The sequence below is a fragment of the Dasypus novemcinctus genome, chromosome 5 (genome assembly GCF_030445035.2).
Source record: "Dasypus novemcinctus isolate mDasNov1 chromosome 5, mDasNov1.1.hap2, whole genome shotgun sequence".
Lineage (NCBI taxonomy): Eukaryota > Metazoa > Chordata > Mammalia > Cingulata > Dasypodidae > Dasypus > Dasypus novemcinctus.
The window spans coordinates 86,241,328-86,267,929 of record NC_080677.1 but is presented as its reverse complement, the minus strand read 5'-3'; the positions used below and the strand labels follow the sequence as shown (position 1 = coordinate 86,267,929).

The following is a 26,602-nucleotide window of genomic DNA, read 5'->3' as shown; positions in this document are numbered from 1 at the left end:
CATAATGTCATAAGTAACAAATCTCTATGTCTAGTCAGGCATCATTGAAAAAGAACTCAGAAAAAAATAACTGACTTTTGTACCTGGAGAAGTGTCTCTGATCCTTTGTGAATTAGATGGCAGGAATAGCTAGTGCAGACTCAACTGATCAGGAAGTACATTGCCCTTCAATCTTTCTCTCCTAAATTAATCACAGATGAGGAGCAAGCCTTAGGGAGGTAGAGAATGTGCTTTTTGATTGTTTGTTTGTTGTTTGCTTGCTTTTATCTTCCTTATGTATAAAAAGAATATCAAACTTTTTGAACTTCTAAATATGAAAACATTTCAGCATCATTACCTAAACAGAAATGCTCACATTAAAAGGCATCCTACCGGATCAGGCATTTACAAATCCTTGACTAGCTGAAGACCCTTAGATAATGACAAAAGGAAAGGAGAATTCCATGAAATCAGGTTTTCTCTTCTCCACCCCCAACATTTATTTACTGATTTATTCAGTCTATGAAGAAAGAACACCAAATAGGAGGACTTCTGGAGATGTTATTCCTAAATAATGCTTCTAGTTTTTATAAAGTAGTGTTTGTAGTGTTTGTTTCATTCATTTATTTCTGGCTCATTTCATTTCTATGAAACAATTATTATTAGTTTGTCTTTAATTCCTTATGTTATATTTTGTTGTCATATATATAGTTATATTTTATGGTTATTGCAATTACTTTTTGATATGAATCCACAAGTAATTTACAGTACATGAAGGACATGTATGGTAATAGTGTTTTCTTTTAAATGTTTGATTTTTTTTTTCTCCTTTTCCTTTTGTCTTCGCTCTCCTTTCTTCTATGCTCATGTCAGTTCCCCTGTTCTCTCTATCCATGACTTCAAACTAGTTTTTCCCAAATGTAATTTTCTTTATGCTGGCACAATGCTTCCTATATCCACATTTCCATATATAATGTGTTTTTGTCATTTTTTTTTCTGTTAAAATAGAAACATATCATATGCATTTTCAGCTTTTCTCATTCAACAATACCTTTTAAATAAAAATCCTTCAAGGCAATTGACAGTTATGATTCATTCTTTTTATCAGTTGCATGGTATGGATGTACCACAATTTTTTCAACTATTCCCTTATAAATAGGTCTTATATTTACTTCCAGTTTTTGCCAGTATGACCATTGTTGTAGTAAACATTTTTGCATTTGTGTCCTGTTACAGTATTTTTTATGGCATTGAATCATAGGAATGGAATTGCTAGGTCATGAGGTATATGCCTTTTTAAAATTTTAATTGATATTGCCAGATTGATTTTCAAAAAGGTTGTATTTCTTCATATTTCTTTTAGCAATGCGTAAGAGTGCCTTTCCCCTACATCTCTGCCAGCAATAGATGTTAGAGCGCTTCTTTGTTTTTTCAGCTGTTGGTTATAAAGTAATTTGTATTTCTCTGACTACTTGTGAATTTGAGTTTTTCATATGTCTCATCTGTAACTTGCCATTCATATCTTTTACCCATTTTTCTATTGGATTATTAAACTATTTTTTTCATATTTCACATGAGGTTTTACTATGCTATATGATCCCAAGATATATTTTTTGTCTTTCCTTTTAGTAATATATATGACCTTAGACTTTCCCTTTCAGTCACTGATATACCCATATAATAGCACTGCTAGCTACAAACAGTATGTTGTGCTTTCACCTTTTCTATTCATCTCCGAAGATTAACAAAATGCATTTTTACTAATTATGTACAGGTTAACCTTCAGTTTTCCTTTCTCTAACCTCATTATCCATTTTCTGGTGACCTATGCTCTAGTTAATAAATCCATGAATTTACACAATATAAATAGTTCATAATAGTGCAATCATACAATATTTGTAATTTTTTGTCTGGCTTGCTTCACTCAACATAATGTCCTTCAGATTCATCCATGGTTGTCATATGCTTCACGACTTCATTTCTTCTCAAAGCTGCATAATATTTCCATTATGTGTATACACAGTTTGTTTATCCACTCATCAGTTGACAGGCACCTGGGTTGTTTCCCCATTTTGACAATCCAACAGCATGCTTCAAAATAACATTCGTTAAAGAGATTGTAGTTTTATTTTATTGTAGATTCTTTATCTGGCTTTGGTATTAGGGTGATGCAGGCTTCATAAAATGTGTTGGGTAACTTTCTCTCCTCTCAATTTTTTGAAAAAATTTAAACAGGATTGGTGTTAATTTTCCTTGAAATGCTTTGCAGAATTCATTTGGGAAACCATCTGGTCCTAGACTTTTCTTTGTTGGGAGATTTTTGGTGACTGATTCAATCTCTTTAAATATTACTGCTTTGTTGAATTCTTGTAGAGTCAATGTAGGTAGTATTTGTTAGTCCAGCTGAGGGTTTGTACTTTTATTGACCTTCTCAGAGAACCAGCTTTTGGTTTTTTTAATTTATTTATTTATTTTTATTCTCAATTGCATTTATTTCAGCTCTAATCTTTATTATTTATTTCCTTCTCCTTCCTTTGGGAATGGTTTGCTGTTTTTTTTCTGTTTTTTCTACATGTTCACTTAGATCTTTGATTTTTCCTTTATCTTCCTTTTAAATATAGGCATTTATGGCAAAAAATTTCCCCCTCAGCACTGCCTTATGTGTATCCCCTATGTTTTATTTTATATTAATTTATTGAAGTATATCACACCTACATAAACATACATAAAAAATAAGTGTATAGTAATAGCTGTGAACTTATAAAACAAACATATATAACATCATACAGGACTCTCATAACTCATCCTACCAACAGTATCTTGCATTTTTGTTAAATCTTTTTACCTAATGATTAAAGAGCATTGTCAAAATATTACTACTTACCAAACTATTTCCCCCCAACACTCCCTATTATTATTATCTTTAAGTCATTTACGTATGAACATACATAACAATTAAGTGTATAGTAAAAGTTGTGAACTTACAAAGCAAACATGCCTAACATCATACAAGGGTACATCAACCCTCCACCAACACCTTGCATTGTCCTGAGATGCTTGTTACAAATTTTAAAGAATATTGTCAAAATATTACTACTAATTATAGTCCTTATCTTACATTCATGTGTTTTTCCCCCAACCCACCCTATTTTTATTTTTTAAATATATATTTTTATGACAAAAGTTGTAAACTTATAAAACAATCATGCACGTGTGCAGAATTCCCAAACAATACCCCTCCATTAACACATCACACTCTAGTGGAACATTTGCTACAGATAAGATAATATCATCTGATTGTTACCATGTCCATAGTGTACATTTGGCTCACATTTTCCATACCGTCTCATTATCAACACACTATAACTTTCACATAGATGCAAGAATATTATATTATTACTACTAACTATTGTCCATAGATCACTCCATCTGTATTTTTCCCATGCTTCTCCACAATCCCAACACCCTGCAGTAGTGATGTACATTTGCTCTAGTTCACAAAGGACACTCTTGCATCTGTACCATCAATGACAATTCTCATCCAGTTCTTGATTTACTGTGCTATTCACTTCCTAGATTATGCTCTAGCATTCTGTCAATTGGCATTTGCATACCTAGACAACCATTTTCAGTCACATCCCCATTTATAAACTAGCTGTTACTCATTATGTGTTACCACCTACTCTATACATTTCCATACTTTTACATTAAAGCTAATTAAAACTTCTACATGCATTAAAGATCAGTAGTCCATCTGAGTCCTCCTCTTATCTTCTTAAGAATCCACCACCTACCACCAGGTCTTGAAGATATTTTCCTACAATTTCTTCTCGAAGTTTTATGGTTCTTGCTTTTATTTTTAGGTTTTTGATCCATTTTGAGTTAATTTTTGGATAAGGTGTGAGATAGGGGTCCTCTTTCCTTCTTTCAGCTATGGATATCCAAACCTTTAAGCACCATTTATTGAATGGACTGTTCTGCCCAAGCTGTGTGGGTTTGACAGGCTAGTCAAAAATCACTTGACCATACCTGTGAGGGTCTGTTTCTGAACAATAAATTTGTTTCCATTGGTCTATGTGTTTGTCTTTATGCTAGTACCATTGCTGTTTTTACCACTATAGCTAGGTAATATGATTTAAAGTCTGGAGATGAGGGTTCGCTTTTCCTTTTATGATGCTTCTGGCTATTGAAGAGCCCTTACCCTTCCAAATAAATTTGATGATCATGTTTTCAATTTTTTTTTTTTTAATGCTGGTGAAATACTGTTGGGATTGCATTGAATGAGTATGCCAATTTGAGTAGTATTGAGATCTTAATGATATTTAGTCTTCCAATCCATGAGCATAGAATATTCTTCCTGTTATTTAGGCCTTTTTTGATTTCTTTTAACACTGAGTTGTAGTTTTCAGAATACAAGTGTTTTACATCATTGGTTAAGTTTATTACTGACTATTTGGGTTTTATCTATCATATTTTATTTTCACCACTCTTTTGACACTTTTAGTTACTTTTATTGTTATAATGTTCAATTCTAGATTCTCTTCCAGGCCTCTCTCTCCTGTCTTTCCTTTTCAGGCTCTAGCACAACCTTCAGTATTTCTGGAAACTCTGGTCTCTTGCTTAGAAATTCTCTCAGTTTCTGTTTATGTGTGAATATACTAATCTTGCCATCATTTTTTGAAAGATAATCTTGTCGGATATAAGATTCTTGGCTGGAAACTTTTCTCTTGTGGTATCTTAAATGTATAAGACCACTGTCTTCTTGCCTCCATAGTTTCTGGTGAGATTTCAGCACTTAATCTTATTGGATATCCTTTATATGTTATGCATTGCTTTTCTCTTACTGTTCTCAGAATTCTCTCTTTGTCTTTGGCATTTGACATTCTGATGAGTATGTGTCTTGGAGTTTGTCTATTTGGATTTTTTCCACTGGGAGTTTGTTGTGCTTCTTAGACATGGATATCTTTGTCCTTCATAGAGTTGGGAAATTTTCTACCATTATTTCTTTAAATATTCCTTCTGCCCCTTTTCCCTTCTCGTCTCCTTCTGGGACACCCAAGACATGTACATTTGTATGCCTTTTGCTGCCATTTAGTTCCCTGAGAACTTGTTCAATTTTTTCCATTCTTTTATTCATCTGTTCTTTTGTATGTTCATTTTCAGAGGCCATTTCTTCAAGCTCATCAATCCTTTCTTCTACCTCCTCAAATCTGCTATTATATGATGCCAATGATTTTTTAAATTTCATTTATTGCACCTTTCATTCCCATAAGATCTGCTATTTTTCTATGTATGCTTTCAGACTCTTCTTTGTGCTCATCCAGTGTCGTCTTAATATCCTTAATCTCTGTAGCCATCTCATTGAATTTATTAAGGAGATTTGTTTGAACATCTAAGATTAGTTGTCTCCACTACTTTATGTCATTTGGAGGCTTATCTTGTTCCTTTAACTGAGTCATATCTTCCTGTTTCTTGGTGTGGATTGTAATTTTTTGTTGGTGTCTTGGCATCCAGCTTACTAGAGTATTTTTCTGGGTGTACTTTTTCTCTTTAGTTTAGGGTTTTCTATCCTTACTCCCTTGCTGGTTGTGCAGTAGGAGCCAAGTATGTAGGTGGTGCTGTAAGCTGGAGGTTTAAGCTGTTCTCATTGTTCCAGGGACCAATGAAGCTTCTTCCAACTTTCTCCTTTGCCAGGTAGACAGAGTCACAGCTGTGTGGAATAATCCAAGTCATGCAGGCCTAGACTGTAGTTTCCCAGAGAGACTGATGAGGCTTCACAGCCCTTTCTCCCCTGCTTGGGGCAAGGATGGAGCTGCGGGTATAGGCAGCAATCTATGCAGTGTGGGTCCAAGATGACCATAGTTGCCCTTGTAGATTTCAATTACTCAATCTGTGCCAGCCAAATTTTTCTGCTTTTACCTGGGATAGTCTGTTGCAGGGCCCACCAGGCTCCACTCTGCCAGAGGAGGGACTGAAGCCTAGGCTCAGACTGCAGGCTGATCTGGGTGAAAGAAACCAGTTCCTACCATCACTGTGATTTTCTGTCACCCCGGCTTCCCCTCATGCTGGATGTGGAGTCAAAATGGCAGTCACTGGCCTCTTTCCAACTTGGACAATCCACACGCTAGCTGTTCCTAGGGTTATACTTTAGCCAGCCGAGTCTACTAATTGGTAGCCAACCATCTCCTCCTCCCCTGTTTTTGGGAAATGAAGCTTCCAATTCCAGCCACAGAAAGCTCCTAGGGCGGCTTGCACTGCCAGAGTAGGATAATCACTGGCCTCTGCAGCTTGGCCGGTAATTTCCTGGAGAGGCTGGTGGAGGTCCCCCCAGCTTCCTCTCTGCCAGAGGTGGGCTGGGCCTAGGCTAGAGCTGCAATGTGCTCTGGATGGAAGGAAGCCAGTCCCTACCAGCACTATGATTTTCAGTCTGCCCTGCTTCCCCTCGTCCAGGCGAGGAGTTGAGATTGCAGCTACCATCCACTTCCTGACTTGGATAGGCTTAAACTTAAGCTGTTCTTAAGATTATGCTTTAGCCCACTGAATTTACTCCTTAGTAGCTGAAATTGGTGCCCAACCATCTCTTCCCCTGATGATTTTGGAAAGTGTTTTAATTCCACCCATGGAACAGCTCCTGAGGTAGCTTGTGCCTCCAGTGGTGGCTGGGCACTGGCCTCTGTGGTGTGGAACACTCTACTTACAAATCTTCTCTGCAGATGGGCAGTCTCCTCCTTCCATTCCTTCAAGGATGTTTCAGAATGTTCTACTGGCCTCCTGAAAGCCCCTAAACAGGTACTTCAGCTAGCTCCAGATAGCTTTGGGTGTTTACTAACTTCCTTGGAGCAAGAGCTGACTCTAGGAGCGCCTTGCTCCACTGCCATCTTCTGGTTCTCTCTATCCCATAAGTTTTGATAAGTTGTGTTCTCATTTTCATTCATCCCAATATATTTACTATTAATAATTTCACTTACAATCTATTCTTTGGCCTCCTGATTATTTAGGAGTGTGCTGTTTAGCCTCCACATATTGGCGAATTTTTCCCTTTCCTGTCTCTTATCGATTTCCAGTTTCATTCCAATGTGATCTGAGAAGGTGCTTTGTAAAACTTCATTCTTTTTATATTTGTTGAGACATGCCTTGTGTCCCAACAAATTGTCTAACCTGGGGAAAGATCCATTAGAACTTGAGAAGAATGTATAACCTGCTGATTTGGGATGCAATGTTCTGTATATGTCTGTTAGGTCAAGCTTGTTTATCATATTGTTCAATTTGTGTTTCCTTGTTGATCTTCTGTCTAGTTGTCCTGGCTAATGATGTTAGTGTGTTGTTGAAGTCTCCAGCTATTATAAAAATAGAGATGTCTATTTTTTCCTTCTTTTTTGCAAGAGTTTGCCTCATGTATTATGGGGCACCTTGGTTAGGATAGGTGCATAGATATCTATAACTGTACTTTCTTCCTGGAAAATTATCCCTTTTATTAATATATTAATATATAATAGCTTTCTGTAGCTCTTATAACCTTTTTTTTGCTTTTATATTCTATTATGTCTGATATTACTATAGCTACCCTTGCTCTTTTTTTTGGTTACTGTTTGTATGGAGTACCTTTCCCAAACCTTTCACTTTCAGCTTCTTTGTATCCCTGAGTTCAACATGTGTCTCTTGTAGGTAGCATATGGATCACTCATGTTTTTTATCCATTCTATCAGCCTATATCTTTTGATTGGGAGTTTAATCTCTTAACATTTAATGATATTATTGTAAATACCTTAATCTACCATTTTATTCTTTGGTTTTCATATCTCATTTTTGTCTATTTTTTATTTTATTTTATTTTTTTAAGTCTTTTCATTATCCTTCCTGCTATTCTTGCCATGTACACTCTCTTCCAAGCCTCTCTCCTCTGTCTTTTTCTTTCTGGCTGCAAGGCTCCCTTTAATACATCCTGCAAAGACAGATTCTTTTTTATGAAATCTCTTAGTTTCTGTTTATTTGTGAATATTTTAAACTCATCCTCATATTTGAAGGACAATTTTGCTGTATAAAGAATTCTTGGCTGCAGTTTTTCTCTTTCAGTATTCTAATTATGCCATACCATAGTCCTCTTGCCTGCATGGTTTCTGATGAGAAGTCTGCACTAAGTCTTACTGGGCCTCCCTTGTATGTGACAGTTTGCTTCTCTGCTGCTCTCAAGAAATTTCTCTTTATTTTTGACATTTGACATTCTGAATTATTAAGTGTCTTGGAGTATGTCTATTAAGGTTTATTCAGATTGCAGTACACTGTGCTTCTTAGACATGTAAAATCATGTATTTCATGAGAGTTGGTAAATTTTCAGCCATTATTTCCTCAAATACTCTTTCTGCCCCTTTTCCCTTCTCTTTTCCCTCTGCAACTCCCATTGCATGTAGTTTGTTGCACTTTGCATTATCATTCAACTCCCTGAACCCCTCCCTGCTCAGTGTTTCCATTCTTTTCTCTCTGTTGTTCTTTTTCTTCAATTTCGGCTGTTCTCTCTTCTGTATCACTTATACTTTCTTCTGTCATTTCAAGTCTGCCGTTGTATGCCTTTAATGTGTTTTTCTGTTGTTGTTGTTTTTTATATAACAGGGGCCAGGGATTGAACCCAGGACCTCATATGTGGGAAGCCTGAAATCAACCACTGAGCCACATCAGCTTCCCTAAGTTGGTTTTATCATTTGTTTTTTATTTTTATCCCCACCCCTATCCCCCACTGCAATAGCTCACTTATCTGTCTGCTTGTTGTCTGCTTATCTTCCTCAGGAGGTACCAAGAACCAAACCCAGGATTTCCCATGTGGGGAAGCAAGCACTCAACCACTTGAGCCATATCAGCTCCCTTTAATGTGTTTTTGAGTTTGCCTATTGTATCTTTCATTCCCAAAAGCACTGTTATTTTTCTATTTGGGTTTTTAAATTCTTTTTTGTGCTCACTGAGTGTCTTCTTGATGTCCTTTATCTCTTTAGCCATATTGTTGTTTAACTCATTAATTTGATTTTGGAAATTTGTATGAATCTCATTGATTACTTGTCTCAAACCCTGTGTCTCATATGCAGCTTTGATATATTCCTTTGCTTGGACCATTTCTTTCATTTTGTAAGTATGGCTTGTAATTTTTTGCTGATGCCTAGCATAGTATCCCTGTACCCCAAGCTGTTTTAGATGCCTCATGTCCAGTTCCCTGTTTTACCTTATGTGCACTGAACTTTTCGCTTGGAGTTGAAATTGTCCTTTAAAATAGTCTGTTTACCTAATTAAACTACAAATTCTTCCTGGGCCAGGTCTCTGTCTTATTGATATTTGCATCTTTAGTGTCTAACAATTCTTGATACTACTGGACAATAAATATTTTTGAAACTAATTTGAACAGGATTCTTAGAGAAGATTTCTTTTTTCTAGCTGTCCTAATTAGTATATCATAAGAACAGCTAAATGGATTCCTTAATTCTTATAGTAATGTCTACCATTTTTGACGTCTGTTCTGCCAGATTCTGCCTCTAAAAGCTTTACATGAATGATTTCATTATATTTCACTATACCTCTATGAAGTAGATATTACTGTAATCCTACTTTACAAGTGACATTCCTGAGGCCCAAAGGTCATGCAATTAGGAAGTGGCAGAACTGTAATTCTATTCAAGCCTATGTTAATTTTCCCTGTGCCTCACTACTTTCCGGCTTCAAAGTTATCCTACTGTTCTTATTTCTAAAGAGATATTTTAGAAGAAGAGCCCATTGTTTGGTGAGCTCTTTACCTCTGAGATATTCATTTTTGGTTTTATTAGTAATTAATCTAAAGCTTCATTTATTTTATTTGTATGAAATAAAAAATAGTGTAGATTCCATTTAATACTAAGAAGTTACAGTTGTAAGTCTGAAATCAGAACATAAATATAGAAGACTTTTTTTTGTGTGATTCCTGAAATATCTAAACATTATTAGAACTTAAATTAAAAAGCACTGGAGGAAAGTAGATTTGGCCCAACTGATAGAGTGTCTGCTTACCACATGGGAGGTCCAGGGTTCAAACCAGGGCCTCCTGACCCATGTGGTGAGCTGGCCCATGCACAGTGCTGATGTGTGCAAGCTGTTCCATGCCATGTGAAGTTGTCCCCCACGTACAGGAGCCCCATGTGCAAGGAGTGCACCATGTACAGAGAGCTGCCCAGTGCGAAAAAAAAAATGCAGCCTGCCTAGGAATGGTGCTGGATGCACAGAGAGATAACTCAGCAATATGATTGAACAAAAAGAGACACAGATTCCGGGTGCTGCTGACAAGAATCCAAGCAGACACAGAAGAACACTCACAGTGAATGGACAGAGAGAGCAGACAGTGGGCGGGGCACTGGAATGTGTTTTTTCCCCCTTATAGGGGAAAGGTCCACAAAAGTAAATAATGAATGATGCAGAAACTGAGGAAATTATTTTGAGACATGACTTTGTAAGCAAGTACAACAATAAAATTTATAATAACTATTGATTTTCTTGGAAAAATAAAATTATGCTTTGCAAGTTCACTGTTTATTTTAATTGCATTCCTCATGCATGAAATAATGCTAGGAGTCACTATTTATATTCATGATAATGTCTAGTTAACAACAGATAAACACTATGGTATTTACATCATTATCACTTAATGCAGTGTATTTTCATTTTAGCAAAAATTAATTTATAATATATGCATCAGATGCATTCTTTACTTATTGAGGTTATTTTTCTATATTCAAACAACTTATATAATTCCTTTAATTATGGTAAAAAAATTACAATACTATTTTTACTTACTTAAAAATTTTTGACTCAATATGATTTAAGGCAATTTAATAATTACATACGTTATAATAGCATATAGAATATTTAAGAAATAAATCCATAATAATGCCTTTAGAATTAAATAATTTATATATATGTAATTCTTCTATATAACAATAATGAATCTGGATGGCTTCATTATAATGAGAGTTATAAAATATTTCCCTTGTTTTATAATGGTATTTCTCAAGGAAGTGGTGTACTAAGAAAAAGAAAAAGAAGCACCCATCTTTTTATGTAAAAATAGGATTTAAATTCTATACTTCCTCCTTTACCCTGTTACCTTTTATAAGGTTTTCATATCTTCATTTATTCATAATTCCTCTCCTAACTATTCGAGCCTAAAACAATACCATCTTTTGAACACCTATGCAGCTAGGAACATTTGAAATTCATTCTTATATTTATTCATCCATTCAAAATATTTTATTGCAGATATTTCTAACTTATGATATGTAGTCTGTGATACTTTAGACTGTCTTATAAATATTTCACTGACCACTTGGCTGCTTGTGTTTTGAATCATGGTCTAAGTTATAGTCTTGATAGAAGGGATTGGATCTTACTCTTTCTGTGTGCCCTCATCCCATCCCACTCCCTACCCACTGTGCTGTCAAAATAGTGGTCATTCAGTAAATGTTTATTTATACCAAGGAAGAAAAAAGCAGAGTGTCTACTCTAACAGAGTTCACAACGTAGTCCTCATAAAATAATAAAAATATACAGATAATAGAGCTAAAACTACATACATTATGATTAGCATAATGTAAGTGTGTGTTATAAACTTGACCTGATTTAATATGGATAGAACCTGATGCTTGGTAAATGTTGGCATCTTTCTCAAATTGTCACTTATAGTAGCAGTAATTAGGTATTTTTAAAATATATGCTTAACAGAAGAAAACATTCTGTATATTAAATAAAATTGTCACATTTTTGCTTCTGTAATCCAAAGTTATAAAAAAAATACAGTAATATTCAATACTGAAAGTCTTAGCTGAATTAAGAGCATTCCTTTTCAAATTTATATAATTAATTCTGTGACTTTATTGTGAAGATGTGTAAATCAAACTTTTAATTTAAATGAGCTAAAGATTTCCTCTGATCACCTAGCAACAGACTATTTAGAAAATGACATTTCATTTGTCCTAATGAAAAGATTTTAAGACTTCTTTTTCTGAATCCTGAGTTGTTATGGTCCATGGTGCAATGGAATCTGGTTTGTACAGGTCTTACAAGTCACTAACTAGGTGACCATCTCTTAAATGCTTTCCCCCTCTGCTTTCTTTTATTTTTTTTCCTATCTGTTTGTGTCATTGTCTTTTTGGTACGTTACTTCATCATACACAGGGGCCTCTCCATGAAGGTCTGGGATGCAGTTTTTCTTGTTTTACCAAGAGGTCCCTGGGATCTAACCCGGGTCCTCCATATGGTAAATGGGAACTCAATTGCTTGAGCCACAGCTGCCTCCCCCCTTGACTTTTTTTATTTGTAAAAAGAGGAGTTATAATAGATCTTTCTAGAGTATTTTCCAACTGTGATTCTAAGAAATGTAATCACTTGTCAGTTGACTATACATGACACAACTTTCTAGAAATATTATCACCCAATTTGTTTAAATTCACCAACTATTAATTACATAAACTTCTTTTCTAATTCAATACCAGCTAAGGGAAAAGGAGTTTGAATCGCCATACTTCAGCATTTAATTACTAAGCAAACATAACAATCAGCAGTGTTTAGCCTTAAAATGGAGAGTGGGTATATATTAAGGAGCAAAAACAGCTTCCCATTTTGTGATAACAAAGAGATTCTTATGACTTTTTAGTTTATTGACTGTCGGTTTTAAGAAACAAAATTAACTTTAGTCATTAGAATTTTATGCTTTCTTCCCTGCTTAAAATCCTTCTATGGGATAAAATAGGGCATCCATGGCCTATCATGATCAGGCCTTTGTTGAAACTCTAGGCTCGTCTTGACTTGATTTCATTAAATGTGATGTTGATACAATGATTATTTTCATGATTTGTATTATAATTATTATTTTATTTTCAATTTCTCCGTGTCTTTTGTTTTATGTGTCTTTCTCATAAGCAAAATAGAGTTAGAATCTTTCCATAGTAGGGCAATCTTTTTCCTGTAATTAGCTAGACTTAACCATTACTTTTTTAATAATCACTGATATATTTGGGTATCATCTTATTTTGTGCTTTCTATTGATCCTGCTTTTTCTGCTTTTTTGTCCTTTCCTGAATTCTTTTGAATTAATTCAGTTTGTGTGTGTGTCATTTCATTTTCTGTCTACTGACTTGGTAGTTATAGACTATATTTCTGTTATTTAATGGTTATTCTTAAAATGTTTAAATGCATTCCAAAGTCTAAAGATAATAAATATCTTTACCCATCACTATAATAATTCAAAGACTAGAAGAACTTAACTCTAATCCCTCCACTCCTTTCTTACCTGTTTTCAGTATAAATAGTGTAATTCCATTTTCTTATCCCCAAATTAAACATTATTAATTTTTATTTACCCACCTGCTTACCAGTTTCTATGCTCACTTTCTTTTGCATCTCAGATCTTTCTTCTAAAAGCACTTTCCTTTTTCCTGAAGTCCATGTTTTTAGAATAGTCTAAGCCCTTATACACATTAGAATTACATCAGAAGCATTAAAAAATCCCCATGTGTAGGTGTGACCGTAGAACAATTATTAAGAATCTCAGGGATGACTTCTGCCTCTACTCACATATGAAAGTGCTTTGTGAATTCTGTTCCTACAATTAACAACTTTGAAAAAAAAGACAGAATGTATGTTTTTAGGCATTGGATAACAGGAAGCACAGAACTGTGATCCCTCAGAAAATAGAAACACACAACAGTGAACTCTAAGATTGCCCCAGCTTCTCCCTGGAGGTGGCTTCCAGACTTAGCAGAAGGAGCAGGAGCCCAAACAAAGCTTATTATTGATCAGAGTTGAGAACACAAAGATTGGGTTAATAGAGGCTAATCAGAGTACAGGAGGAAAGAGCTACACAGAGTGAAAACTCAGGGGATCTACAAAAGGGCTCCTGCAAACGCTTCTTTGATTATTGATCTATATAAATGTAGGGTAAAATTTCATAGGAACAGGGAAAATAAAAACTGGAAAACTATAGGGATCTATAGGGCTGGTCACCAGCCAGAGCGATGAGATCTTGTAGAAGGAGTCATTGAGCAACATTTATTCTAGGATTTAGTCTAGAATTTCCAGGCATAGATATTACTTCATTGGTGAATTCTATCCATCACTTTCAACGAAATAATACAATTCTGCACAAACTCTTCCAAGACACAGAAGTTGAGGGACTACATCCCAAATCTTTTTATGTGTCCAGTATTACCCTAATACCCAAATCAGACAATGACAGTATAAAAAAGACTATAGACCAGTATCCTACAGAAACATGGATGCAAACATAGTAAATAAAATCTATCCTAAGTTGGTTTATCCTAAAACTACAAGTTATTTTAGCACTCAAAAAATAAGTCAATGCATTCACTGTATTGAGTTAAAAAGATAAACCATATAACCAACTTTATACCCATTAGTAATATACACTCTCAGCAAAACTATGAACACAGAGAACTTCCTCAAGCTGATGAAAGGCATTGATGAAAAACATATGCTATCATCATACTTAATGATCAAAAGACTGAATTCTTTACACTTAAGATTGGGAATAAGGCAACAATATGCACTCTAGTATCTTTCATTAAATGTTTGGATGCCCTAGCCATTGTAATAATTGAGGAAAACATATAGATTGGAAAGAAAAAAGTAAAACTCTTTATTTGCAGAAATATATGATTCTGTTTGCAGAAAACGTCTTCAAAAATTCTACTAGAACTAATAAGTGATTTCAGCAAGTTTGTAAGATGCAAGTCCAATATACAAAAATCAATTGTATTCCAATATAGTGCCTACAAAAAAATTGGAAGTTAAAATTTTTAAAATAGTTTAAAATAACATCAAAATATTTAAAAATGTTAAATTAACAAAATATGTCTAAGACTTTTATGTTGTGAATTATACAGGACAGCTGAGAGAAATTAAAGAAGACTTAAAAATGGAAAGACACACCAAGTTCATTAATTGGAATACTCAGTGTTGTTAAAATGTCAATTCTCCCCAAGTTGAACTGTAGGTTTAATACAATCCCAATCATATTTGCACATAATAGTATACTATTCACCAATAATAATAATAATAATAATGAACTACTGATACATACACAACATGAATGGATCGCAACAGCATTAGGCTAAATTAAAGAAGCCAGAAATAAGAGAATGCATAATGTATATTTCCATTGATGTCAAATTCTAGAAAAGGCAAAACTATAGTGACAAAGCATGGCAGTGGTTACCTGAGGCCAAAGATGGGGTGGGGATGGGAAAGGCAGGGTGGCCTATAGAGGGGCCGTGAGGAAACTTTGCATGATTAAACTGTTTTATATCTTGATTGAAATAGTGGTTATAATTACATCAATATAAATTTTCAACTCACTGAATTTTGAAATCACTGAATTATATTTCATGTGAATTATACTTCAGCTAGGGAATTCTGCTGTCAATTTAATTCTTATTCTTTTAAGGTAATATACCTTTTTTCCCTTTGGCAGCTTTTATTTTGTACTTTTGGTTTTGGTTTTTTGTTTGTTTGTTTGTTTGGTCTTCAGTGTTCTTCAATTTCACTACAATGTACCAAGATGTAATTTTTTTTTCTATTTATCTTACATGTCTCACTTTTAATTCAGAATCTATAAATTCTTGCTTTCATCAATTCTTGAAAATTCTCAACCATTATCTCTTTAAATATTGTATTTTCCTCATTTCTTTTTATTCTTTTCCTTTAAGACTGATTAAAGTGACATTTTCTAGTAATGTTCGCCATGTCTTTTTTTTTCCAAATTCTACTCAATTTATTAATTTTTTAAAAATTATTACGTTCAAAAAATATGAGGTCCCCATTCGCCCCCACCACCCCCACCCCACCACTCCCCCTACAGTAACACTCTCCCCCGTCATCATGACACGTCCATTGCATCTGGTGAGTACATCTCTGGGCATCGCTGCACCCCATGGCCTGTGGTCCACACCATAGCCCACACTCTCCCACGTTCCATCTAGTGGGCCATGGGAGGACATACAATGTCCGGCAATTGTCCCTGGAGCACTACCCAGGACAACTCCAAGTCCCGAAAATGCCTCCACATCTCATCTCTTCCTCCCATTCCCCGCACCCAGCAGCCACCATGGCCACTTTTTCCACACCAATGCCACATTTTCTCAATTATTAACCACAATAGTTCATGAATAGAATATCATTAAGTCCACTCTAATCCTTACTGTATTCCTCCTTCCTGTGGACCTTGGCTTGGTTGTGTCCATTCCACATCTATGTCAAGAGGGGGCTTAGATTCCACATGGATACTGGATGTAATCCTCCTGCTTTCAGTTGTAGGCACTCTAGGCTCCATGGTGTGGTGGTTGACATTCTTCAACTCCATGTTAGCTGAGTGGGGTAAGTCCAATAAACCAGAGTGTAGGAGCTGAAGTCTGTTGAGGCTCAGGGCCTGGCTATCATATTGTCAGTCCAGAGATTCAAATCCCCTAGATATATCTTAAGCCCCAGCACCAACTACAATTCCAGTAAAGTAGCATGAAAGGCTTGTGAAAAGAGATCACATCTGAGTCCAGCTCCATCACGCAGAAACACCAGCTCCAAAGAAGGGCCAACTGACATGGCAGTGAACCCCATCTGCCATGACCATAGAACATGTGGGTTTCTTTAGCCCTCAAAAGGACCAATACCTGGGGTTGTATCTACTTTATCTGTCTCTGAGACTCTGCTCAGGTATGCATAAGGGCAATCCTTCTGACAACCTCCAGACTCTTTTTTAGAGACTCATAGCCATATGAACTCATTTGTCCTTTCCATTTCCCCCTTACTTTAGGTCAAGCAGCATTTTTAACTCCTGTTATTATATGTAGACAGGGATTTTCTGCTGGTCTGCGTTGAACCTTTAATTTAAGGTCATTTTTAAGTTACGTCATCAGCTGGTACTTGGTAGTGATCCCTCGGTGCCAGGGAGGCTCATTCCCAGGTGTCATGTCCCACGCTGGGGGGAAGGCATTGCATTTACATGCTGAGTTTGGCTTCGAGACTGGCCACATTTGAGTAACACGGAGGCTGTCAGGAGGGAATTCCTAGGCACAGTGCTGCTCTAGGCCTTGTTCTTATTGCAGGTGTATAGGCTCACAAGCATAGTCATTAGTATCAGGGGCTCACTGTTGGACCCTCATTCCTTCCTGGTCCTTACCGTTGTACCTGGGGGACTGCCGCTGCTCCCCTAGGGACCACGACAGAGCCCCCCCTGGCCAGGAACCCAGTACCCCCCCAGCTGTTGTTTTTAATTGTTTCCACTATGAGTATATCCAAACATTTCCATGCACCCTGGACACATGCCCTGTATAACTCGCTGTCAACCATATATCGCCTGTCAATAACATCCCATACCAGTATTCCTCCGCTGCCATTGTTGAACCACTCTGTGATCCAAAACTTCCTGAAAAGTGAAGCCCAATATAATGTCAGGTTCCCTTACTACAGCCATGTCTCTTTTACATCTTTCAAATTGCCCATTTCTTCACCTCTCTGTGCTGAATTCTAAGCCGTTGTTTTTTTCAGAAAGATTTTCCTTTTCATTACTTCTTTTTTTAGCTAATCTTTTTTTTAACCCACTATTTAGTTATGTTTTAATTTTAGGAGTTAAATTTGGGTCTTTTTAGGTGTCTGTCTTTTAAAAATAGTATATTGTTCTTTGCTATTGTTTATAATGTTTAAAAGCATTTAAATATGCATAATTTATATTCTGTTTGACAAATCCAGTATTTGATGTCCTCGGGAATGTAATTCTGTTGTTTGTTTGTGCTGACTTGCGAATGGGGCTTATTTGCTTATGACTGCTGTTACTTCAAATTGTGAGTTCTATTGGCTGGGATTTATCTGTAGATAACCTGAAAACCTGACTGAAGGGATTATCCCTGAAAGACTTGTATTTGCTACTTCCAGATGCCTGAAGCCAATTAAATTTAAATCTTAATTTTCCAGACCATATAAGTAGTATCGATTCCTCCCAATCCCACCTGAGGGCAGACTATGGCTTCTCAAGGGAGAGTTGTCTACTCTTTCACAGGACAAGCCTGGACAGACATGGGCCCTTTCATTCCCCTTCTGTGATGGTAATTTTTTTTTCCTAGTCAAAACTTCAGTGGTGATTTCAGACTTGGTTCCAAGTGCTGATGATCTTACTGGTCCTAAAGCCTTGGCTCCTGTTCCCATCATGACAAGGCTCTAGGATACATGGGGCAGTAAACATCCTCAGAGCAGCCACTATTTTGGACAATGATAAAAATAAATAGAATCTGTTGAAAAATAAAGGAAAAAGAATAACTTCAATCAATCATGAATTATTAATATTAATTACCTAAGTTAAGAATATGGAGGGAGGCGGGGGGGTTGGGGAAATACTTTAAATATGAACGTATTCCTTTCTTGTGGTATCAAGGATTTTATACCCACAATACTTTTGTATTCAACCAGTACACTCAAAAGATTCAGAGACTTATAAAACATTGTTTTCAAGGTCATATCAAATTGGAAGCAATCATTCTTCATTCCATTTATAAAGCGTAGGCAACTTTTCTTGGTAAAGCTAGTACTAAAAATGCCTTTTTTGTAGACAGGTAGTTGGAATACCATACAGAATTCATTTTGACTGTCAAAACTGAAATTATTTGCAAGCCATAGATACATACAACCCTGTAGGCTGACACCTCACTTAACTGTTAAATCACCTAAAAGATTATCTTGTCTTTCTTTTATGTGAGTTCAGGAGCACAAAGCTATTTAAAATTCCTTCTGTAAAGAAATTCTATTAGGAGTATTATATATCTTTGGCAGTCCTGAAAGGAACCAGTCCAATATTTTAACATCAAATTTTTAAAAGCTACCTTGAATTATTCTTTAAAAATTAGATTGAAACCTAAGAAATAGAATATGCACTATGTACATAGCATGAATTGTACCAGGGTTCTATAGGTCAAAGAATCCTTTCACACCTGTTGATATCTAGTTAAACCACTCTATTAGAATAACTACATTCAAATATGTAGAGACTAGTAGGTGAAAACGCATATAGATAGCTTGTATTTTCACATGTAAGTTTTAGAATGTCCCAGAAGGGATTAAGAATAAAAGAACAAATAAGTTTAACTGTAACATTAAAAATGGTCTGAAGTCATGGCACAACTGAGGGGAAAGGAAATTATTGAAGCATAGTTCAGGTAATTTTAAGAGACTGATGCTAATAGATAGCAGAGGCTGAACACATTCTGAATTATAAAAGAAAGTTAAATCTTAACTTTCCAGACCACATAAGTACTATCAATTCACACCCAATCCCACCTGAGGGCAGACTATGGCTTCTCAAGGGAGAGTTTTCTACTCTTTCAAAGGACAAGCCTGGACAGACATGGGCCCTTTCATTCCCCTCCTGTGATGGTAATTTTTTTTTTTCCTAGTCCAAACTTCAGTGGTGATTTGATATCTGGTTCCAAGTGCTGATGATCTTTCTGGTCCTAAAGCCTTGACGCCTGACAATAGCAATAACAACTAACTGCTTATTGGGTTTTTATTTTAAAATAGAACTTATTGGGTGTTTTACTTAAAAACAATCTAAACTATAACAAAAGAACCCATTTATCAAGTGTTTAATATATGCCACTTTTATCCTTAGAACAACTCTTTTGAGTTAGGTACTATTATTTGCTCAATAATGTAAAATGAGGAAACTGACACTTGGCATTTCATCACCTTGTTCAAGATCAGGTACATTTGTAAGTCTTAAATATAAGAGCCAAAACAATCTGACTCCAGAAACTATGCTCTGATGTAAGACTCTTCATTATATTCTCATCTAACTACTAATTTTCACCTCGACCTGATGAGGGTGTGTCTAATTCATACCATTTTAAAGATGGACAGACAAGAGGTAGATCTAAATCTAACTTGCAGACAATTACTTGGGAATAATAGCATCAAGATCTAAAACCAATTTAGTCTGTTAACACTGTCTATGCATTTGCTCCTATACAGTCCTGGCTTTGGGGAAGTATCTTTTGTTCTTTAGCCATTCAGTCATTCATTTATTCTTTCAACATATTTTTGTTCCACACTTTGTGCAATGCATTCTTCTGGGCTCTGGGTTTTTTCTAGTGAGCAAAAAAGGCACCTTTTCTGTTTCTGTAGCTTTTACATTCCAGAGAAACATGGGATAGACAATAAACAAATAAGTGTATGTCAAGTGTTAATGCATGCAATAAAGAAAAATAAAGCATTGAAAAGGGCTATAAAATGATAAGTAGAAGGGTATATTTATATTTTTTAGATAAGGTAGCCAACACAAAGAAATGTGCAGTTGTCACTGGGAATTTTATGATACTGTCGTTTTCTATCACAGGTATCTTGATTCTATGGTTATATGACATTGAAACTCAATCTGGATTTTATATCATTCTACTGGTTTCCTGAAAAATATGCCTGACTTAAAGCAACCATTTCACTGCAGAAATGCTTTTATGCTGGTTTTACTTTGTACTACTGCTTAAGTGATTATTTGAAAAGACAAATGGGTAATAGTTTTCTTTTTATGTATTTATCCAAAATACTCAGCTTAAAAATATGAACACATATTTGGACTTATTTGTAAAGTGCACCTTGCCAACAATTAAGTATTAGGGTCTTTTCCTATCATTAACACTTGATATGGGATATTAGTTCTTGGAAGCAATCTCAGATAAAAGCAGCAGTGATGATATTAATTGAAGAACACTTATATTATAGAGATATGATGGTAAGATGTGTTCAATTTGTTTTTGCTTTTCTTTAAAAAGCTCAAAGTCTTCTTCCCAGTAGTAATTAAAAACAAACAGCAGTCATTAGCTTGCTGTGGGCTTCAAATGGTCACAACATTGCTTCTTTTCATGATTGATATACTATCTAAAGTAAAGTAATTCAACATGGAAATTATCTTGAAAATTAAAAACCATCCTAGATAGTGAATAGTTTCAATTTCTATAGTACCAGTTTATGTGCAGTTTTCCTCTTTTATGTGTTCTTCCACAAATTTGCTAACTAACAAAATCATCTCTTAGCGATGCCACCTCAAAGAACAGTGTGCCAAACTCAGTTTCTGGGATTAACTCTATGGCCTTGGGGGTGCTATTAACTAATTAATTAATTCATTCAGCCAACATTTATGGAGATGCTTCTCTAGGCCTGTGTTGAATACCCCTAATTCTAAATCTTTCTCCACATTTTTTATTCCTTTGGAATGAATTTCTGTAAATAGAATAACAAGGTAAAAAAAAAAAATGAACATTTTAGTGTCACAGTAAATTTTCCAAAAACAAGCCAAAAAAGCAAAAACAGGCAAAAAGTTTGTATCATTTTACATTTCCTTCAACAGTGTATATGAAAGTTCCTATAGAACAGGGGTTCTTAACAAGGGGCCTATGAGCTGGAATTGAAATTCAAAAACACGTTCTTGTAGGGACATGATAGGGTGGGTATGATATATTTATTAAATAATACACAGTATAGTGTGGACTTAGTAAGGGGTCTGTGGTTTTCATCTGACTGGCAAAAGTGTCCATGGAGCAAAAAACGTTAAGAACCCCTGCTATAGAATGTTCCACTAAATATGCATCATCGTGGGTCTTAGTCTTCAAAATTGTTAAACAAGAACGTTTTCTCATTTTAAAGAATAATTTATTAAAACCAGCTAGTGCTGATCAAAACTTTTCTATTGACATTGATAATTTATATTACACAAGAGATCATCCAGATCATTTTCTTTCTCATATTTGATGACTTTTAGAGCATTAAGAGTTTACAAAAGGAAACGGATGTGGCTCAAGTGATTGGGCTTCCGCATACCATGTGGGAGGACCTGGGTTTGATCCTTGGGGCCTCCTGGTAAAAGGTGTGCCTGAGTGGCAAGCCAGTGCCCATGTGGTGAGCCGAGTGCCTATGCAGGAAGCAGAGGGCCTGTGCAGTGAGCCAGTGCCCATGCAAGTGAGTCACACAGCAAGATGATAACATAACAAAAGAGAGACAAAGGAGAGAGTCAAGGTGAAGTGCAGCAGAGACCAGGAACTGAGGTGGCACAATTGACAGGGAACCTCTCTCCATATCAGCGGTCCCCAGAATCAAATCCCCGTGAATCCTGGAGAAGAAAGACGAGAAGAGAAGACAAAAAGAGAAACAGACACAGAAGATCACACAGTGAATGGACACGGATAGCAAAAACAGTAGGGTGAGGTGCGGGGGGAGAGAGTTTACAAAAAATGTTGTCAGTTGGTTTGAGAAGTTTAACTAAAAATGAAGACTGCAGCTGACCATGAGTAAATTGGAAGAGTTGAATATTGATGTAAAAGCAAATACTAGAAAACTAGTAGATCTGTATTTTTAATTTTATTTAAATTCCATAAGTACATATTTAAAATATTGTGAATTTAACTATTAAATCATTATCTTTGACACTAGTACATTTTATCTAAGAACAAAATCCCTACCTGCAGGATTATGAAAAGGAAATAAATGCTGGTGATAGGTTTTCAGGGTCCGAACTACATCTTACTTAAGAGTTTGATGTTATAGAATAGATTCATACTTAACCAGTTATTATTTGAGGCATCTTTAATTTTGCCCTTCCTGAGTTTGTATGCTTCTCTGATCACCTTTTGTTCTTATCTCAATTATTGTGCTGTTTGTCTCTAGAACCATGGGACACAAAAACCGGTTTGTCAAAGTCCCACGTGGTCATATCTGGGTTGAAGGTGATCATCATGGACACAGTTTTGACAGTAATTCTTTTGGGCCGGTAAGTCATCTTATCATTGATAAAACTGGATTTCAGAAATGGCACTAAAAGCAGGTCAAATAGGTTGATCAAATAATTGCATTAAGATTGATCATGAATGACACAACAATTTATGTTTGAAAGTTTTCTTTTAAATATCATGAATCAGTAACATAAGGTATGTATGAATCTATGTGTGTGTGTGTACATTTCATAGAAAAGAACTTTGACCCTTCAGTGGAATACCAAAAGATGCTTCAGCTGGCCAAATAATCTCAATAGGAAGGTTCTGTTTTTAGCCACAGGAATGCGTGGTAGCTTATGTTTTGGGTGAAGGTTTAATAGACATAATGTGTAAAGACTTATAGGCATCAGTTTTCTTATTGAGCATCTTTAGATATGCTTTCACAAAACATTATCCACATAGTTTTTGTCTAAAATTAAATGGTGGTGATCTCAAGTGAGATAATTTCCTTCATATTTATTGGGTGTTCTTTAAAACACAAATGAGCTGCCATTTTGACTCACTTTTGGCTAAAAGTACAGTACCAGAGTTGGGGTTGAATAGGTGTTATGAATAAGAGGAAGAAAATTTAAAAAGACTTCTACTTTTTTTTTCTAGTTGCAATGATAATAATGAAATCTTCTAAAGCCTCGTCTGCCTTTGAATAATATTTAATACAAAAAAATCAACAATTTAATCTTTGTAGAATGAGCCAAAGATGAGATAAACAGATAGAATATGTCTTAAGTCACTTATAGTTTAAAAAGTTATTGTTATGAAGAAGTTTAGTACCAACTTGAAAGTGGAAAATAAGTTATGTAGAGACAACTTTATTTCCCTCTCATCAATAAGATTAAGTTTATTAAATGTATCATGTTGTTTTCCAAGTCTACATTAAAATGTTAGTTAACTTCAGTTTGTGTTTTGTTTGGTTAGGGCACTGATTCTGCAATGGAGTATTAGAAAATGTTATGGTTGAAAATGTGTTGATTTTTTAATCAGTTGGGAGGTGTGTGATAAACGATTAGTTATTAATAAATTACTATAGTTTGAGACTGGTTTGCTTTTGCTTTATTAACAAATTAGAACCAATGCAATGTTATTTATATTATTAATAGTCTCCTTTATATTCCATATGTTTTCTTATGTGGAAGAGAAAAGGATTGAGTTAATAGGCAGGATACTGGAATTGCACATAACCCTTAGAATATCACATTTATTGTGCATTTCTTATGGAGCTAGTTTTCCTACTGTGTATTTAATAGTGGTTTTTTGAACCATTGAACTATGAGTATATCCATGAGTGTATTAGATATGGAAATATTCCTCTGTCACGTATATGAAAAAAAAAAAAGGTGTGGACAACCTCACTGTGTTGGTCACAATAAAAAAATACAGCATACAGAATAGTAGCACAAGTATATTGAGTGCAATGCTTAAAACCATTTAGTTTAAATCTTGTTTTTAAATAACCTCTTGTATAATATAGCTTCGATCAGCAATTTGAGACAGAGGTACAAAATTACTTTGAAATTTAGTGATTCTCTTTTTTTTTCTTTTTTAAAGACATATAAATATATACATTCAAAGTTCTTGATTCAATTAGTTGGTCTAAGCTATCAATTTCCATTGAATTAACTAATGTTTTTATTTGCCAAAATTAGATGAAGAATGTTTTCTAGGGTGAAAAAAAAATTGTTACATCTTGTATTAGCCTATATATATTTAATATATATTATTATAAATTATATTTAATATACCAATATTTTTACTTTTAAGGTGAGTTCTAATATTTTGTTTTCCATTAGCATTTATGACTTGGAAAAGTTATGTTATTCATAGTGATGCTCCAAAAAAAGTTTTAAAGGGACAGGAAGAAAACAGTGAAGTTAACTCTCCACAAACCTTATTTAAATCTAAGCTCTTGTATTTGGGTGTAGAAATTTCTTAATGCATTTTTGATTAATGGCCATCTGATTAATTTAACTATTTTAAGCCTTTCCAAATCTGAAACAAAATAATCTTGAAATTTTACATTCATATAGACTTGAATATTCTGAAAGTTTTTCTCAATTGACTTTTTTGTCTTGTCAATCAGTGTACTTGAAGGTCTTATATGGAAGACTGGTAGCTCCAGGCTTTCTGGATGGTTGATTCATTGCTCCCCCTTGAAAGCAATAAACAATCTATCTGAAGACAGCCACAGTTGTCCCTAGGATGCTTATCTTGACTTTGTGGAAATTGATTGAAGTCTTTACCCTTCATTTCCCTTCTAAATAACTTTAGAAGAGGATCCAACAACTTTTGAACATTCTTTTTCTTAGACTAGTCATTATGCTTTACCATAGAATCTACCAAGTTCCTTTTAAGTTATTGCCTACTGGTAATCAAAATGAGGTTGCCTTTTTCCATGTTCTGTTAGATTTGTGGTTGTAATCTACAAAAAAATAAGAAAAGAATGTCTTATTTGTTTTATTATTTCCTAGTTATTTCTTAATATTTTTATTTGCTTTTCTGATTTGGCTTCTTACAACTATACATGTAGACTCAAAAGGAAAAAAAATAGTTTTGTAAGTGAAGAATGAATAATGGATTATTAAAGTGAGAAATATTAAGCTATGGCAATACATTGCATTACTACAAGGAGATCTGAAATATCTTATAGTCTATCACACTTCTAACTTGTTGAGGATGACATCATGAAAGGAAATTTGTTCACTCTTTTGTGAAATAGATAAAATAATAAAATGGAAAATTAAAGAAAAAGGAAAATCAGAAAGCCTTGGTTATGTGCCTTTAGACTTCCTTGGTGCCAAATTTCTTCATATATAAAAGGAGGAGTTTCATCATCTCAGAAATTAACTTAAATAATTAATTAACGAAATGAGCAAAGGTTTATATATAAATATATTCCTTAAATTTTTAGTGAACAAACTTAGCATCCTAAAATAGGAGAATAATTAAGTAACATATGGTTCATCTAGAGAAAAAATATTATGTATCCATTAAAAACTACCCTTGTGAAGAATTTTAACAACATAATGTTCATGATGTAGTTTTAAGTGAATACATAAAAATAGAGACCGATATATAAAGTATTATGTTAATTATCTCCATTTGGTATGACTAAGGTTGATTTATTTTTGTACTTTTGTACTTCCTATATTAATAAGGTTTTATTACCTTTATAACTCAGAAAAATAATTATTTTAGAAAGTAGGATAAAGGTGATTGAAAGTAAATTATTTCTAAGTTTCGTTTTGGCTCTAAGATGTATAAAAATGTCTTTTGGTGTTATGGGTAGAGGGAAAAGTATTACAGATTTGATAGCATAGGCAATGTTTCAATTGTGAATAATATGACTATGGAATAACTCTCTGCCTAACTTCTTAAATATATCATTATTTCACAATGATAGAAAATGTCTTACCTTTGCATAACATATGTTCAATAACTTAAATCTGAGCTTAAATTTCTAGTGTGGGAAACATCTTTTGTAAGTTTCTTTTAAAAATATGATAATTAGAAGTACTGTACAGTGCATATTACTATTTAATTTCACTTGGTTGTATAATTGCTCTGATATGTTGGTTTATGATTGTTTAGAATATTTGCTAAGCACTTTCTTCTTTGTAACTCTGCTTTGTGAAAGAAATTAGTGTTCTTTTACCACTCTACTTTAATGTACATGACATTAAATATCTTCCATTGTTGACATAATGTTCTTTTCTAGAATCCAAAAGTAACTGATTATAATAGAAAGTGAATGTTCTGCTTACTTTAAAATGAAAGTACATAAGAGGCAAAGGTATTTATTTTTA

At 34.7% G+C, this 26,602-nt stretch overlaps 1 protein-coding gene across 2 annotated transcripts in view; it reads left to right on the top strand.

Annotated features, from left to right (window-relative positions):
- IMMP2L (inner mitochondrial membrane peptidase subunit 2) overlaps positions 1 to 26,602 on the top strand; it is a 1,033,857-nt gene that overhangs the window by 786,805 nt on the left and 220,450 nt on the right. For both annotated transcript variants that reach the window (XM_058297204.1, XM_058297205.2), the window contains exon 6: positions 22,696 to 22,798. In XM_058297204.1, the coding sequence (XP_058153187.1) occupies positions 22,696 to 22,798 (103 nt within the window). The remainder of the gene's footprint in view (positions 1 to 22,695; positions 22,799 to 26,602) is intronic.